The following is a 19,735-nucleotide window of genomic DNA, read 5'->3' as shown; positions in this document are numbered from 1 at the left end:
CACAGATAGCCCATTGTGTAGCTTTGTGCTTAATTACAAACAAACATTCTACAGTGTCGTCTTTATTATATACAAGCCAAGATGTCTATCAGTATCACGAAGTAAAAGTTGATTTGATATTATATAAATTTCTAACAGAGAATGGAGAATGAAAAGTGCTAGAAACAGTGATTCAAATATCAGTAAGCTCGAGAACAGATCTGTGTTTAATGGTAAAATTTGAGACGTATATCAAAGTTCGTTAAATTTTATTAACAATCTTGTGATCTGATTTATAAAACAACAGCATATATACAGTCAAGCTTAGATTAATTCAAAATATGCATGTATTATTTCGCATTTAGTCGCTCAACTTTACACAGTAGCACAAGATCTGAATACATATCTAGACAAAAATTATAAAGTTAGAAGAAAGTCGTTTTCACCTTACACTGCCGAAATAATTGTATATGCAATTTATGAATAATTTTACATATACAAACAAGCAAAAGTTTCAGAAAAATGTTGACATCAAAATAGTCATTAAGATCGTTTAAATTTATTAGAGACATACTGCTTAATCCTAATACTAATAGCCAAATCTTGATTTAATAAAATTTCTTTCTAATATTTTTTGGGAGCCAAACAAAATTTATATCTTTTCTTGTGAATGTTCAATAACTATTTTTGAATCAAATATTTGATAATCTGAGTCAATATATGTACAGCTTTTGAAAAGAATGAAAGTTGACATAGAGTATTTGAACATTGACCAGGTTGGCGCGTATATGGCCAAACTGTATCTTCTCGTGCTGTCTGAGCCTTCTGCTTTTGTTCTGAGGAATTCTGTGTCATTCCTCCCCTAGTTAAGCCTGCTTGGAAGATTTTAACAATTCTGGATCGCATTTCTAAGGATGTTTCACAAGTGTTTAATTGGGGAGAGGTCCAATAGCATGGCAGAGTGACAATTCTTTTGGTACGAATGAAATCTCTCACGATAGGCGCCCGATAGGGATGTATATAATCATCTCGAAAAACGAACCGTGCCTCATAACGTTGTGAAAATGGCACTATTAAAAGCCTAAACAACAGTGCTCCCCCTCCTTAAAACAAATGTCACATCTTTTCTAACGACAGTAATGTTACGAGGTCAGTTCTTTCCCGATCCATGCCTCCACCATTAAAATTATCTCGCACTGAACCGAAAAGTAGACTTCAGGAACAGGAAAATGTGTGTGGGATGTGGCATGGAGAGCGCCTGGGACCTGTAACTTCCTTATCTGAATGGCAGGAGATCAGTATATACTATACAATAGCGGAAAAAGCAATTCAGGGGCCCCTTTTTTAAGAAGATAAGACCAGACCAGGCCCGTAGGCGTCGCGGGCCCCGGGGCATTGTCCCGCGCTAATTCCGCCTCTAAAATAATAATATTAACATGAATCACGTTCTTTTTACCAATTAATCGTTTAGTGTTAATTGTGCGTTTTTTATAATTTCAATTACACTACACAGACTCTCTACAGACAGCGAACTTGTTTATAAAAACTACTGACAATTTAGATTTTGTTTGTTTGTTTGTTATTAACTTGATGATTAAGCATAAAACTATACAATGGGCTACCTGTACTGTACCTACTGCAACAGTGCAAGTATCGAAACCAGATTTTTTAGCAGTCCTCAGACTTACCGGTTGCCGGGGTAACAACTAAGGTACTTGACTACTTAACAAAAGTTCAATTCCTGAAATACATACTGATTGCGTTCTGTAGTTGCTCACAGTTTTAATTTTATGCATTTACGAAACTATAACAGTAAAACGTTAGTCCTATTGGTTTCTAATGCTTCGTCAGCATTCAGTGTTTAAACCGTTTACTTCGAGCTTTTTTAACCAGTAGACCTACAATTTGTGATAAAATTCTGCATTAGACTGCAGCTAACGTAATTTTTATTATATATGTTGAGCCTATTGGTCGAAAATGCTTAAATATTTTGATGTATAATAGAAGGTTTTTTCTATTCTTATCACTTGAGTAAAAATAACAAACTAAACTTTTTATTACATGTAAAAAATTTTTGTATTTAAGCCAACGTTTTACTGCTATTCTTCTTTGAAGCTAAAAGACGTAGATACTGACTTAAACTTAGTCTTACCTAATGCTAGTGCAGTGTAATAAATTGTGTTACGCCTAACATTAGTTATTGAAAAAATTAAGTGCAACGTAGAGTAAGCTTTCGTAAGCAGGTCTGTTGTCAATTCTGAAGAACTATAGGCCTAAGTTAGTCTTAGTCTGTAATGAACTGCTCTGTACAAAAAATAATTGAATTCTAAGAGTCCAAAGACAATATGTATATATAATGAAGTGAAAGGTATTTACATACACTACAGTAGTTTAAACTGGCTTTGTAGAAAGACAGGGAAAATGCGTATTTTACAGACTTACAACTTCTGTGGCCTCGTTAGGCCTATGTGGAGCGGAGATTTTTCATCAACTTTACTGTAAATAGGACATTTATATTCTTTTAAGTCAGTTGTTTGTCTATGTATATATAATGAAGTGAAAGGTATTTACATACACTACAGTAGTTTAAACTGGCTTTGTAGAAAAACAGGGAAAATGCGTATTTTACAAACTTACAACTTCTGTGGCCTCGTTAGGCCTATGTGGAGCGGAGATTTTTCATCAACTTTACTGTAAATAGGACATTTATATTCTTTTAAGTCAGTTGTTTGTCTGAAAGTAAATTGTGTTGGAATACAAGACATATAGTTTCCTAAAATGTGAATTTAGGATAAATTTTGTTGTTTTTATCAGTAATTGGGTTTTTAAGATAGATTAATTTCTTTTGACTTTATTATTATAAGCTAAAATAACACTTTTTGGATCTATTTTTTTAATATTGACAAGTTTCAGGTTTGAAGTTAACCAATTTTCTATATTTAGGCTTCTGTTTGTTTGAAAGCAAAGCCTCATTGGTCTATTTGCTGTGTCCACCATGAGGAATTGAACTTTGGATTTTAGCATTGTAAGACTGTAAACTTATCACTGTCCCATCTGCAGACTTACTTAGGCTTATCTATGTCTTTATCACATTTTTTCATTATTTTATGTTACATAATAATGTCCTGTGATCTCTATTTTAACACTAAAGTAATTGGTATAGAGATAGATGTTTCTGAATCCTTTTATGCATCTTCTAGTATCACTTTTTTGTTATTGGGACTCATCTTCATAATAGAGAAAATGTCATCATTGGACTTGCCACCAGTTACTTTTCTGGTACATATCCCATTTGGTGAGGAAAATTGCAGCCTGTCTCAAAACTGGTTACAATACTGCAGTTTGAACAGGCAATCTCAGTAAATAATTGGATTTCAAAAGCTTGTTGATTGATTATGTTCTAGTTTAAGTTAGACCCACAGAATATACCCAATCTTTATTGAAATTGACATGACTGAGTGAATGGTCAGTGCCAACTCAGTATCTTAGATGTAAGAAATTGTTATTGAATAGTTTTGGAGTGTCACCAGAAAACAAAGTTTTAGACTTGCACATGGAGTTTAGTAACTAGCTACAATTGAACTGGAGTTTAATGACTCACCAAGAGAGATGGATATGATCCAGTGTATTCTTGGAGTGTGTGTTAGTTACTTTTGCAGGATGGATTCATCATGTGATTTTGTCAGTAGTTTACAAACTTTTTCAGTAAAGGTTTATATGAATAATCGTGTTTACTATTTCCAGCACTATTGTTGAGATGTAAATGTGTGCAGTCTTATGAAATATCTGAATGTATTAAGAATGTTTGGTGGAATGTAAGTTGTATTGAAGCACAGTCTTTAATTTTCTGGATATGTCCTATTTGTCAGAAAATTGTAAATTTTTCTCTTAGATCTTGTGCTTGGTCTCATCAACACATCCTTCTCAGGTTTCATTAGGTTTTCAGGTAACTATAGTAGGAAAACCTACTGAGACTGGTTCTGAACAATTTTTTTTTCCTTGGTAATTGAACTTTGTTTCTTTCTTTACTAAGATGATGCTTTGATACTCATAATTCTGTATAGACTTTGCAAGAATAAAACTTATTTTAAAAAATTATGCTGGTGTATCTTTTATATGAAATCACACAAATTTCACAATACGTTGTGCTCTCATGAGTATTACCCATCCTAAGGCCAATACTCTATAAATATTGATAATCGTTACTTTTTCTTCTTTAACTTAGTTATAACCTTGGAATTGATACTTTTTATCCTGGTATTCTGTTCATTGCCTTGATTGTACTGTTGGTAGGATTAGGTATACTTATCTACTTTGTAAAACTTTGTCCTGCAGTATTTTTTCTCCTCAACTACATTATTTAACTTGGTTTTGTTTTTCCTCTCTATTTCACCAACTTTCTAAGGCAGAATCAAGTCATCTTTACAGCCTATTTTTTGCCTCATCAACTTTCTGTTTTGATTAAAGGACTGGTTTCAGTGTAAGAGGTTACACCAGTTAATATTTTTTATTTAGGTTTTTCAGACGGCTTTAAATGGAATTTCTTATAAAAGATTGGTTTAGTGTATTTTGTAGCATAGACTAAATATTAAGAAGTGATTATAAAACTGGCTTACTGCAATTTTGTTATGAAGAAAACTTTGTTTTTGTTATATGTAAGTTAGTGACACTATGAAGAATGGTCTACATCTAGCTTGCTTCAGAAACTGGTATACAGTGTTACAGTTTAAAAATAGGCTTTGAAGTAGAAAAATGTCAAGTAATGTATTTAGGATGTAAAAATTGAGAGCAAATTTCCATATTGTGCTTACTAGTGAAAAAGGGATTTCAGTAGGATTGTACAGTACATAGTAATTGAAATCAGGAGCACAAGTTAAGATTTTAATAGGGGCCAGTAACTTTTATTAGTGGTTCTTGAGCTGATTAGTCTGTCTTCAGTTTTTTAAAGGTTAAAGTAAAAATCAGTCTTATTACAAATTCTCTATATGTATCTGTTGTTCCAAAAATAAAAATATAAAGTTCTAGCTGGGGAGGGAGGCAGTTGTCCCTCCTTTCCCTACCTAAATTGCACTCTTAATTGAAATGTTATTTTAGGTTTGTGGTTATGGTGGAACTACAATTTTAAGATGAGTTTTTAATATTTCCTGTTACAGGAAAGATACCGACATGTTAACAAAAATAATAGAGAAAGACAACATGATTCATGGTTAAAATTATATTAATGTATGAGCATTGGAAATGACATAATTAACTGTTTCTAAATCATAGTTATTTCACTTACAGATAAGCTATTTGTGAGAATCTTGAGTTCTATATTAACATGACTGGCACTGAAACCTGATCTCTAATAATAAGTATACATTTTTTGTATATGTAACTAAAGAATTATTTTGTATATATATATATATATATTTTACCTTAATCTTAGTTTTGAAGCAGTTACATATGTGCAGAAATCTATCATATGAATAGCATCAAAGTAAAATGAAAGAAGGTACAGATAGAAGAAATTGTTTTATTTGAAATCTCAAAATACCAACATAATTGTAGAATGATGCATGGAAACCTTGCAAGACGTGTCTGTGGAAAACCTTGACAAGTAAACCCTGCAAGACACCATTGGTAATTCCTTATTATAAAGTTGTATTATAAGACACAGTATAAAGATAAAAATCAAACAGGGGTTATAAATGGCTAACAAAGAAATATACTGTTTACTGGCTTCATTGACTAAAACATAAGTACAGGCCATGATGACAAACCTTAAAAAAAAGCATAAAATGCAAAGCTAGAGAAGTAATCTTCCACAGTAAAGCAGAATTTGAAATCAACTATAGATAATCAATAAGTTATTGTGAAAACAATTATACATGATAAGAATTGTATTTAATTAATGAATTTTGTGTTATAAAATTGATACTCAGTTAAGTGTGTCTTTTAGCATTTATGCACAATACTATAAATATTTTTAGGTTTTTCTTCTTTTCAGAGCAGTATAATGAATTTCTCACTTGTTTTAAAAATAGGTGCAGAATTGAGATGTGAACCACCTCAGCCAGTAACAAATGCAGTACCTAAGATAGATTCTCAGGATTCTTATGTTGTGGGCACTGTTGTGACTTATAAATGTGAAAAAGGATATCGTGATCCTGTTTTGTATGAACTGAAGAAGGCAGATAACTCTGCAATGTCTCAATGCAAAGTTAATAATTCAGGACATGCATATTGGACGAAGCCTTCACTACAGTGCAAACGTAAGATTGTTTTTTGTTCACCATAAATAAAAATGAATTTTTGAGTTTGTTTGAGTAGATTAAAAGCCTTTTGTAAGTTTTGTATTTGTTGTAAATACCAGTTTTTAACAAAACAGAATAATATAATATATTTCTAATGAAGTATGTAAATGTTTTTGACGTTGTCCTCTTTCCATTCCTTTTATACTTTTTATCATTTCCCTGTAAGTATCAAGGTTCCGCTGAGTAAAGCACTCTTAGCAACTAGTTACCACTCAATTTGTGTAAAGCACATTCAACCATTGTAATATACATTTTGTTATGTACTAGGCTGTATGAAAGTATTTCAGAAATTAATTCAAGTACAATTGTATAAAACATTTCAACTTTCTGTTCTTCCTTTCATCATTTGGCAGATTTCTGGTAACATTGTTAATGGACTTGCAATCATTTTCTGTGGCAGTCATAAAGTGTTGCACTTATCTACATTGTACTCTACTTTTTTACATGTGGCCTTGATGGGTTTATTTTCATGTTTCTAGCTTTAGTCAAAATCTCAGGCATGAAAAAAATCCATAAAAAAAGAGATTTGATAGATATGATGTATTTTGTTACATTTTTTTGTTTTTTGAACTCTAATCAAAGAATCAATAGGCTTGTTTTTTTTCAAGTCTCTTTTCATATGTGATATTTCATGTACTTGTAAGTACAAATTGTTTTTCTATCTAAATGAACAAAAGTTATATAAAAACATTTATACAGGACAATATTGACACAGAGTGCAGTTTCATAATAGAAAAAAAATTTAAACTCCTAATGAAAAAAAGTACAGAGATTGTGAGATCTCAAACAAATACAACAGTTGGATCTTTTGTTTCGTTTTTTTTCATATTATAGGCTCCTACTTTTGACATCTTCAGTGATAATTAACAGATTATCATAGTTATGAATCTCTGTACATATAAGTACTTCAAATAAAATGAAGCAGTGCAAAAGAGACTAAAATGATAAATCCATTAAGATGTGACATTGAAGATTTAGAGATAGCTGCAATTGTTAATGTTGAATATAAAAGAGTAGCTTTGAGTCATGAAAAGTCATAATAGCCATCTCTCTCTCTCTCTCTCTTTGAACTTGATGCTAGTCTTGAACAAGGTTATGCCATGATGAAGGGTACAAAAACAGACTAGATCGTACTTTAGAACTATAGCTGAGTGATGATTGGACAGAATATGATATTCTGATAAAATCAAATTTACCTACGTTGATATCATGGCTTTGGTAACAAAGAACCAATCACATTGGATCATCACACTCTGAGCTACAAAAGTGATATTTATAGAAGTTGTTCAGTGCTTGCTGGAGTCCAGTTAACTTTGTTGAAAACTGATATGATTTTGGCCCCTTGGAAAACCTGAGATGTGAGGAAAAAGAAAAAAAGGCAGAGAAGCAATAGTGCATGCAAAAAGTAATTAACCAGCCTTCTGATATGCTGAAGATTCCTGAATACAAAATGTTTATGAATAATGAGGAAAACAAAAGCAGCCTTGTGCATTACCTTGATGAAACTTACAAAAATAACTTTGCTGAGCTCCCTCAGGATGTTCCGACATCTTTGGTGGCACATTCAGTGATTAAAATGCTGCATGATAGTTTTGAAAAATTAAATAATGTGACTATGGAAAAAATAAAAAAATAAACTGGAGGATTATTACATTCATTGTTTATTGTGTAGGAAACTTTGACTACAACAATAGATAGTAATGAACACTTAACTGTTAGAGTGTTCGTGTACCTGGCATAGAACTATGAATGTATAAATATTTTTCTGCCTCAGATGCTAAATTTCTTCTAGCTCGTGTCATTTAAGTCTGTTTCAAAGGAACATATAGTTTCAACTAAGATTGCAGTTTTACTGCTGTATGTGTGTATATACTTAATGGTTATACACACTGAAAATTGTCTTTTCAGAAAATGGACGAAATAGGTTGTGAAAGTCATCCTAAAGGACATTCCACAGTTTAATCTACTATGAGAGCAGAATGAATCTGTTCATGATACTATTAAGTCATTGATTTTTGCCAGCAAATGTTTTGTTCACTATATGGATGTCATATAGTTTCAGCATAGAATGAATGATTTGAGGGCACATGTTTTGGAACGTAAGAGTGAATCTGCTTAGTCTTCCAGTAACAAGTGATTCATTTGAATTGCATGCCAGGCATGCTCTCTGTCTAATTCTTTTATGGAAAAATGTGTAAGAAGTTGAACTTGACTTTTTACCAGTGACATCATATGGCACAAAGATTGTAAATGGGAAACTAGTTCCAAGTTAACTCACAAAGGATTCAAAACCAGCTTATGGTATTCATTGGAAAGAACTGCTGGTGGTAGAAGAAAGGAAGGTGTCTGGTATATTATAGTGTAGGAGCTGAGTACACTATCTTGTGAAAATTATAACTGGCACACAACATTAAAATGAACACACGGTTAAAACATTTTAATTGTGTGTTATCTATTATTTTAAGATTATACACACATGCCAATAAACAATACTATCTTATGGTTTTGCAATAGGAAACCTACAAAATGCAGTAGTGTTGAAGGAAATTACCTCCTACATGACAGTGACTGTACTGAATAACTGACAGCATTCGTACTACTAATGAAAATATTCAGTCTTATTTGACAGATTTTTTTTTATCAAGTATTCATGAAAAAGTGCATAGTGGAAAACATATTGTCCTAAAATTATACTTGAAAATACATATGAACTTTTAGGTCAAGTTTGATGTTCGTTAATATATTCACGTATCATCAAGGTTGCGAAATATTCTTGGTTATATGTATTGTTTGAACTTGGTTATATTGATTAAAATTTTAAACATGTGAAACACACACACATACACACACGCAGTGTTCTCTTAAGTATACCCTATTGTTAGTTCATTAGTAAATATGTAGTATAATTAATTGGTCCTTATTGACATTGCAACTTTAATGTATAATAAAAACTACAATAAAAGCAGTTATCACCATGTTTGGCTTCTACAAAACATAAAAATATATGTTGCAATGTTTTACAGTTGTACTTTAAATGTTCAAGTTCTCATTATAATATACTTATTCCATTTTTATTTTTTGATTTGTTTTTAGTACAACTGGAACAGTATTCAGGTTGTATTGAAAAAGTTTTAGGAGTAAAGTGAAATGGTAAATGAATCATTCTTTTAACTGTAGAAATGTCACAAGTAAAAGTTATCCACTAAATTACAGTAATTTGGGAAATGTATAGAGAGCAATGTATAGTTGAAAAACTGCCAAGTGAGAAGGTACAGACATTCATAGGCCCACTTCACACAGTGAACAAGCCATTTGATTTTCTGTTGTAACATGCTCTATCTTTGGGTAGATTCTCTTGGATTATTCAGTAAAAATAATGCAAAGTCCAGTTCACTTACTATAACCAATTAATTTATTTCTTCAATAACATTCTATATATAAGCTACATTTACTGGTAACTTTAACTACACAAACTCTATTTCAAGAGAAATTCCAAAAGTAGTGTATCACTGACTCACTGAAGAACTAACTCTCAATGACTGAATCACTGAGCAGCAGACTAACTAATTGGCATTGATCTGATCAATTAATTCTAATTTAATCTAGCATTTTTATATTGTATTCTGTTTCACAAACATTCGTGATTCCACAGAGGCTAAAAACTTTCATGAAACTTCTAGATTTTAACATAATTATTACATCATGTAAAAACATTCTGGTCTCTAGTGAACAAAGCATTAAAATATTAAGAATATAGCCTACAATACTTTTGTTAGATGGTCTGAACTCCATGAAAATGGAGGTGTCATAATGTAATATGATATCTATTATCCCAAATTTTAAGGTTCGTAGAGCTCTGACTATATACTTATCTCAGGCCACACAAAGTTTTGGACTAAAACTTTAATTTACTTTTTCATTGTGAACTTATATTCTATAGGAATAATTTTGAGCTTTTGGAACCTTTTGCATTTTTGCTTTCTACTTTATCGTAGTTATAATTGATATCAAGCTTTGGTTCATCAAGTTTTTAGTTTCTATACATTTTAATGCAACTCATTTTTCCAAAATGAGGTTGTGTATTTGCTTGTTTTGCTCCATGTCTGTGTTCTATTTATTATTCACTCAACAGTCCTGAACTTAAAATCTGTGGAAGAATTTTGGCTAGATTCAGTGTACCTGAATACCACACAAGCTAAAATATGGTAAAAAAATGTTTATTTTCCTTTACATAGTGTTAAGTTACTCAAACTGACCAGTTTTGTTCTTATGTATTGTCTGGCTGCTGGATAGAAGGAAGGAGAACAGAAGCAAAATAAAGAGAGAATCCAAACTCAAAAGAGCAAGAGAGAAATCAAGAGACAGAACTCTGGAAGTTTCTGACTTACATACCCAGGTCAAACAAAGAAAGTCAAGTATCCCACAAGTCCACAGGTTACATACTTTAACTAATAATCTGTGTGTGATCTTAATCCAAGGCAGTTGTACTATGGGTTTCTTTATAGCCTGTTTGAGATTTCAAAATGGATGTTGGAGTATGTATCCCTTACCTGTCATAAAAAAGATTAGCACACGTTTATGACCTTGAGCATTTCTTGACTATGTGCAGAAACTGCATGGAAATTTAGAAAAATAATATTGCATGAATATGCCTGAATAAAGATATATTCTAAAACAACTAACATAGAAGGATGAAATACAATACTGTTTTAATCATTACACTAATATCACTTTGATATAGATAACAAACTACTAAGAATGCTTTTAACTGGCACAGGAGTTTTATTAACTCTTCCTCAAGGGTGGATACACCACTGTAGTAATTGAAAATTAAGGTATACTTAACCATTTCATAACTAACTTATAAATGTATCTTACCTGACATACATTCTCTTAATTTTTTGTTTTTTAATTTAAGTATATTTTCCTAAAATTTAACACTAGTGAATACTGAGTTTGATCAGCTTTAATGTGCATTAATCCACTAGACTAGTTACACACAGAAGGTGTTGCCTTTCTGTCTTGATCAATTGTATGAAACTAAAACTTGTATGTATATAGCTTGGTTATAGGTGGTTTTTCAGGATGGGAAACTTTGTCTTTCTTTGAAGTGAGATTTAAGTTGACCCATAATGTGTGTGACTAAGATTTTTGGGTGGTCAAACCAAACCGTTGAGTTAACTTACCACAACTTGACCGTATAGGTATTCTCTGTCTTTTGCTGGGTGATCTTGACCAAGTTCCAGTAGATGCATGGAAGCTGTATAGAACATTTTAACATATTTCAGTGAAATGCAGAGAGTACAGGTCCTCTGTCTTTTGCTGGGTGATCTTGACCAAGTTCCAATAGATGCATGGAAGCTGTATAGATCATTTTAACATATTTCTGTGAAATGCAGAGAGTACAGGTCCTCTGTCTTTTGCTGGGTGATCTTGACCTAGCTCCAGTAGATGCATGGAAGCTGTATAGATCATTTTAACATATTTCTGTGAAATGCAGAGAGAGTACAGGTCTGTCTTTTGCTGGGTGATCTTGACCTACCTCCAGTAGCTTCTATTACTTGCAATTATGTGAAAGATGGCCAGATCATTTTAATATAATTATGTGTGTAAAATGAAATAAGTGAAAATATAGTAAATACCTTGTTGTTGTTCACTAATAAATATTGTGTCGTGGATTTAAAAACTTTATCTGGTCTTGTTATTTCACTGGTCAAATTTGACCTGTTTACCAAACAAAACTAATTTTTTTATACCTCTTGTTATTGTGATAATTTTACATGTCTTCTTTCTATTCAAATTCATTTATTTTCTAGTTTTATATTATTGTGTAGGAATAGGTAAATGAAGAGGACTACGTTCCTGATTTTCAATTTTGTTTTGTTTTCAGTTTAAGTTACTTGAAAAGACATTTTCCAAGCTGACAATTGGAACTTTCCTGATATATCTGATATATTATTATTTGCAATGTTTTTACCATCTGATCTTCTTCTAAGTATCAATTCAGCCAAGAGGTTTTTGATTTTCAGTACCTTAAATTTTATTTCGCTAGTTGGAAAAATAAACGTGCCTTGAATGTTAGTCATCTTGGTCTAGAATAGGATAATCTGCACTACTTTAATCAAGCCCCACTTTACTAAAAATATTATATTTTCCCTTCATCCTCTCCAACACACACACACACACACGAAGGCATGACATATAAGATTATGCTTTTTTTTTTCTCATGCTCTACAAAACCATCCATTTTGTTTTTTATACAACTGTGCAGTATTATACAAACAGTGTCACTGAAACCTGGGTAAATTCAAAGTTGGCTGTGATTTGTTTTCTGCTTTACAAGTGTCTTTCTTGATTAAACTAAGAAACACTATAAAAAGTTTTAAATTTGAAACATAAATGTTTACCATGTACTTCCAAGTTCATAAACTTTACTTTTAAACCTAACAAAAAAAAATAAATTATATTGCAGTATCATCTGAATACTTCTTCCCAGAAAGTTTGACCCCATACCCCTCTGGCTGAGAACCTTCAGAGTTTCATTAATTGTTATACATGTTTCTGAGCTATGCTATCATTAAAATCATAAGTAAAGTAGTTCATGTCTTTCACCTGTATCAACCTTGATGATTGCGAATCTCTTCTGTCATACCAAACTTTAATTTTTTGAACTGATTTTTGTATTTGTTTTTGAAGTTGACTTAACTGATCTGTTTGGATTTGTTATCTTCTGCAGTTTGGTTTGTTTTCTCTACATTTGCATTAATAATTTTTCAAACTTGTAATAGAAAATATGTTTTCCCAAAAGGTGGATAGAAATGTGTTGGAAATTCTAATTAGAAACCAATACAGCCTTAAACATTTTTATGCTGTAAAAGAACAGAAAAGTATTGGTATAAATTAAACCTACACCAGTAGTTTAACAAAAAATGCAGAGGGTGGGAAGGTGCTTTCATTTTATGGAACAATAATAAAGGGATATACAAAGCTAAATAAAATATTGTTCATTTGAAGCATTTTAGAAAAAATTTTCTTTAAATATGTTACCTTGCATCATTTTGGAGTAAACATGATCAGGTGCTTGAGTATGGGGGAGTACTGAAATAGTTCAGTCATTTCTACAGGTTTGCATCTATGGCTTAATAGTTTGAGGTTTCTAAAATAGTGATGCTAATTAAAGTATTTTTTATTACTGTTAATTTTATGAATGTTTATTTGGAGTAATTTTGAACTTGGACCATTAAGTGTGTACTGCACCAAGTGAATATTGTGAATAATTTTGATCAAACTTTAACTCACACTGGATTATTATTAATTTTTGTCATTTTTAGCTCAGTGCTACTCATGGGATTTGAAGGATGTTAACGGTCTTAAAGTTTTCTTGGAAGGAAATTACATGGAAGGAGAAAATTTACTATTTTATTGTACTAGTGGCTATGATAAGGTTGAAAATGCTGTTATTACATGCAATTCTGGAATATGGAATAGCACAGTAATGCCCTGCCAACCAGGTGTAGTACATTTTGTGTTTCACACATATAAGCATCCTGAAACTCAGTAGAGTGAAGTATGCTAATACTAAACCAAAAACTTGTACATATAAACAAATACTGAGTAATTAATAGGCTTAACATTTGTGATAAAAATTTTGTAAGTTGCAGATGCTGTTTTTTGTTTTGATATTACTGTTACTTATTCCATTTAAGATTCCAAATCAGAAAGGCATTTTTTTGTGCAGTAACTTATTGGAGATAAAAAATAGATCTGAAATTCTATTTTTACACATTTCTAATTTGGAAATCAAAATGGGTGAATTAAGCTTATGTGATTTTTTTATCTCAAATGTCAGGCATATTGGTTTCCAGTATTTCTTATATGTTGCCAGCTTTGATGTTTAAATGGGAAATATTTAGTAATGTTTTTTAATTGGTTGTTGGTCATTTTAGTTGTAAATATGACTTTTTATTTTATGTGGATTGATAGAAAAATCGGGATAAGAAAATTTTTAAACTTTAAATATGGAGTAATATGTTTTTAATTTCTAGTAGTTGGTTATTTTAGCTGTAAATATAGCTATTGTTTGTTTTAGTTTATACCTGAGTATAGTGTGATTGACATTGTGTTATATATTCTTCTTTACTGTCACTCATAACTTCTTAGAATTACTGATGTATTTTTCTCCTACTGATGAAGTGGTTGCTCCATCCACTCCAGGAACAATAAAACTAGATTGCTAGATCTCTAGTTCTTCAACAAAAACATAAGCATGTAACTTTCACACATATTATTTTATTCAACTCCACAAAAAGTTATGCTGTATCTGTTATTTACCATAGTGTGATTGTTGACTCGGTATAAGTCACATAATTAACACAGTTATGATATGAATAACTTTCTTTATCCTGACCATACATACTCAATGCAAGTCCAAACACTTATCTCACCACAGATTGACAGACCTGTATACAGAAAGTTTGAAAAGGGGAGTTCTAATTTGTGAGACCAAAAGCCAACATATATTGTGCAAAGCATGCTAATGCTAGGGGGTCTGATGCTAATGCTTCATCAGAAGAAATTAGACTATGTAGAAATTGTTATGTACCATAAGAAGCTGCATTATAACTATGTAAGCATAATTGTTTTTACATCACAAAAATAAAGGGTTTGGCTGAACCCCTCCTGCATACGTACGTATCAGAGTTTTTAAAACTATATATATATTGTTGCGTCAGCAAGATCACATGACTAGTGTCACGCCACGTTTTCTAGAAATATCCTGTTCCTTCGTGAATGCCCTAGCATTTACTAGATTGGGGGTAGTCTGGTATATATAAGATGGTCACAACGTGACGGGACAATGTGTAGACAGTGAGTAATTGATCTGCAGTCAGAGAGTATTGTTGAAGTTGAGCACATTCGTTGTTATAGCGTTTGTTTTAGCACGATTGTTGAAATTAAGTGTATCGTAAAGTTATATTCAGAAAGAATAAACCAGTTTTATTTAAGAAAGGATTTGTGTCGCTAAAGTTTCGTCTGAACGAATTTACGGGAAATCAATTAACAAATGGAGACGTAACAGTATGTTATCTCTGACTTTTCTTAAGTTTTATGTAAACTTTTCTTAAATTATTCTTCCACTTTTAAAAACTAGTCATAATTTGTTTCTTCCCATTACAAGTCTGTCTTTCAACTCTGGGCAAACTTTCTTTAGCTAGGTCATCAACAAACACTGGTCAATTGAGATGGATCAAACTAGACCAGATACACTAGCAGGTAGATATTCACAAAGACTGTGCTATTGTTCTGTAACTTGCCACATACTAAATAAGATACAAATTTTTGTGTTTCTGTATATAGCATTACATTTCTTAAATAGTAATAACTACATTGGCCAAAATTGATAAACATGGTACAGGAGGCTTTACATGTGTCATTTCTGCTTTGGTGCTTGGTTATACCACTGAGTAGGCTCAATTTTGTTAGGTGTTCTTGATTTAAACACCACTAGCAGCAAGGTATCCAGCTGTTGACCTAGGGTAGAGTAATCATAGAAGCTTTTTTGTGGTTTGCCTGTTACTCATAATTAAGAGTATTCATTACTAATTGTAATTATTATTGTAGAATTTTTAGCAGCTCTTCTGGTAGATGTTATTACATAATTGACATATTGTTATACATTTTTCCTCACTTTCACTCATAATTTCTTAAAATTACATTTATTGTGAATTTGAAAAAAAAAATTGGCCTTTACTAAAATTTTTAAACCTCATATTAGGTGAAAAAAATCTATCACTTATGCTCAAATTGTTAATAAATTTATTTCATTGCTTGAGGCAGTCTATATGGACTAACAGGTCCCTTATTGTCCTTAAATTTTACATGATGTTGTGCAACTACCATTGCTACCATCTGTGAACAACTTAATATACTAAAATACTGAATTATTTTAGACTGTATTTTCAAGAATGTTTGATTGTTCAGTAACCATAAAATGAACATTATCATTTAACATGGTTATTCCTTACTTAATATTTGTAGTTAGTGAAACACAGAGGTTCTTCCCAGGTTTCAGGAACTCAAGTATCTAATCAACCATCAGTATCAGTGGACCAAAATCAGCAGCCAGGGCTCATCAGTTCAAAGATAGTAACATGTTGACTAGGAGACATCAGGATAAAGATTTCTTTTTTTTTTTCATTGAGCATGTATGAGGCATCAGTAAAAAGATGACAGTCTAGTGACCAGGACAAAGGTGATAGTTTAGTGACCATGATGCATCAGGATAAAGGTGATATTTATTAATCAGGATGTGACCAGAAAGTATGTTAGTTCAATAACCAGTATTGGTATTATTGTAACAGTTCAGTGAGTAAGAGAAATATGGTGGTAATTCGGTTAGTAGGAGGAATCAGTACTAATGGCGATAGTTCAGTGATTAGAGAAATCAGTGACCAGAGAGAGAGAGAACAAACAAAAATCATAGTTGAGTGACATAAAGGCATCAATATAAAAATGTTTGTTTTGTGAGCATGAAGCTTCAGTACAAAGGTAACGGTTAAATTGTCAAAGAACATTAAGGTTATTTATTATATGTATTGTTTGAATACAATATATATGCATGTGAAGATGTATCAAGTTTGATCTTGTATTTCATATTTTTAGAACATTTTGTCCATTTTGTTTTTACAAATTTTATTTGTGAATAAAAAGAATGTATTTAATTTTTAAGCATATTCATTATTTTCAGCAAGATGTAACTATAGTCCTCCATCTGTTGTTAATGGCTTTACCACTGTGTCAAATGGTTCTCATGGAATGTCCGTCTCCTATAATTGTAACCAGTTTTATTTTCTTAAAACACCTGGTTCAATCCGTTGTTCTTATGGCCATTGGATTGGTTCTCCAGCTGTATGCAAAGACAGTAAGTGTTTAGCTGTTGATAACCTATAATTTGATATATTTTTGGTTATTCTAAAAGCATCGGTATGTTCTGATATTTTAAAATTATATTTAAGCTCAAGCCCATAAATGCTATTATTTTTGTTTCTACTTATTCAGCATTCCAATTGTACAAAAGTAATTAAAAACATTGTGATAAAATCATTAAAAAAATTACTTTATATTGCTTGTAGATCTTATAAAAAAAGCATTGTATATCTTTCTCTAAATATAATGAAACAGTTTCCACTGTAAAATGGGAAAATTCCCTTTAGTACTTGTTGTTTTATTGAAAGTAAAATAATTTATATGTGGATATGTTATAGTTATTATGCATTTGGACATAACTTCTTTCTCAATTTTCTCCTAGCGTGTCCTCTAGTTAAGACAACTCAAATCAAGTAATCAACTTATCCTACAATAAAGCTTTCAATAGTCCCTGGATTAAAAACTGTTAATTTAAAATGTTGACTGTATCTTTCAAATAGCAAACTGTGAATCCTCATGCATTAGTGGTTTAGAACCTAATAAATTCTAATAATTTATGTAGCACTGCAGCATACTTATCAAGAATATGAATGAAACTGGTTATTCATTGTTACCTGAATGATCACATTACTTACTATTGCCCATATGAAGGAAAAAATATTGAAAAAAATCAAAGTAAAAATGTCATACCTCATAAATATTATTTTATTTTATATTAATGAATGTCGCTTTTTGAATAAATGTAACCTAATAAGGTATTAAATTATTTTTTTTACATTATTAAACTTACCTATTTATTAGTTTTAAGGTAACTGTTATGAATATAAAAAGAAATTATTATATTACCATTCATGGGATCTTTGCATGATTTTATACTTTTTATGTTGAAATGCAGATTTCAATTTAATCTGTTTTATAATAGTGGTTAAATTTGGTAAATTCAGAATGCATAAGAGTAATATTTGATATTGCACTATGGTACCTTACTTTCATATAGGTTACATTTTTTTGTCTGCAGGTAGATGCAACTCTTCCAACCTTGTTCATTGGGCAGGTTTCAGAGTAAAGGGAATGAAGAATGTGTATTACAACCTTGAGAGAGCAAGTGTTAACTGTAAACATAGTTACAAGAAGATGGCTAACATTATATGTAACAGAGGAATATGGACATCATTGTCAAGTAAACATTATCCATGTAAACATGGTAAATTTCATCTTACAACCTTTACTCTGAAGAAATATGGAAAGCAAAAACACATTTAAATGGCCAAGAAAGTTTACATTTTGAATATGTATTAACTCTATCCACAGGGGCTCGGTCAACCACGTGACCTTTTTCTACCCATATAGAGCCTTTATAGATTTGATATTACTAACTTTTGATATAGTGTGTATATGTTCACAAAATTTGGCAGTCTTTCAGTAAACATTATAAGCCTTTCACTTACAAAAAATCCTATTTTTTAATGAAGTATTTGAAATAAACTAAAAAAAAAGATTTGTTCTTGAATATATCGAGTAGTTGTTTTGAATAGTCTGTGTGCAAAGTGATTTTCAAGTTAAGATTAAAAATACTTTTTTTTCATCTCAAATTTCATTTGCGTAATCTCTAAAATCCCCTAAATACATTTCAAATGTTTGTTTTCAGTAACACTTTATATTTTATCTGTTATTTTCTCTGTCCTAACTCTATACAAGGTTTGTCAATTTGGCTAACCTCATAACCACCAAAAAAAATCGAAACAAATCTAAATTACCCTCCTTTCCTTTTTAGAATGACTTTAAGTGTAGCGTAAAACTGCATTTGTGTATCCAAAGTAGCTTTTAAACTCAACTGTATACATCTATTTATAATTAAATTTTGTTGTTTTATTGACCTTTGAACTGTGTCTAACTACTATTCACACCATTATAAGTTGTAAATCACTTGGGGAATGTGCAGCTCACGTTACACTGTCGAATTACATTACCCATGAGCTGCTCGCGTGCATAAATTATATAAAATTGCAAATGGATTTTTTGTATTGAAGTTAATATTATTTCACATTCTTAATGTTTTATTAGTATCAATGAAGCTAAATAAAGATTGCTCTTGAATTATTAATAAGTGCTTACATTGAACATATGATCTTACAGACTTTTGTAAGTTGAGGGTGTGACATTATGAAGATTGATATAGGTTCCAGTTGTTTATGGGACAAAAATATTATGTATATGAAACAACACATTGAAACAAACATACTTGAATCTTGAACTTGTATTGTACTACTAGTTTTATAATATCAACCATATTTAATTTTCTTAATTCATAATAGTCATTTCAAAAATTAATAGCAATTTTTGTTATTTTAAGTTTCATTTGCCAAAAATATGCAACACTTACTTGTTTATCAGTTTGAATTATGCCTCAAAACTCATTATCAAAAACTAGAACTTATAATGCGTGATCATGTCTTTATTATGTTTTAAATATTCGATGTTTGGTACATACAGCTTTAAACTGAAACTTTCATGATGTATAATTGGATATTCTT

The 19,735-nt window shown here is 31.2% G+C and overlaps 1 protein-coding gene across 6 annotated transcripts in view; it reads left to right on the top strand.

Moving 5' to 3' along the window:
* Nucleotides 1–19,735, top strand: part of LOC111086480 — a 39,080-nt gene that overhangs the window by 1,480 nt on the left and 17,865 nt on the right. For 5 of the 6 annotated variants that reach the window (XM_022389488.1, XM_022389489.1, XM_022389486.1 and 2 more), the window contains exons 2-5: nt 6,006–6,233; nt 13,607–13,786; nt 17,023–17,196; nt 18,220–18,405. In XM_022389488.1, the coding sequence (XP_022245196.1) occupies nt 6,006–6,233; nt 13,607–13,786; nt 17,023–17,196; nt 18,220–18,405 (768 nt within the window). Of the gene's footprint in view, nt 1–5,568; nt 5,602–6,005; nt 6,234–13,606; nt 13,787–17,022; nt 17,197–18,219; nt 18,406–19,735 lie in introns of those variants that run through there. The other variant, XM_022389490.1, reaches the window with a different exon arrangement.

This window comes from Limulus polyphemus, unplaced genomic scaffold (assembly GCF_000517525.1).
Source record: "Limulus polyphemus unplaced genomic scaffold, Limulus_polyphemus-2.1.2 Scaffold1132, whole genome shotgun sequence".
In the NCBI taxonomy this organism is placed as follows: Eukaryota; Metazoa; Arthropoda; class Merostomata; order Xiphosura; family Limulidae; genus Limulus; species Limulus polyphemus.
This window is presented reverse-complemented; position numbering and strand designations above follow the sequence as displayed.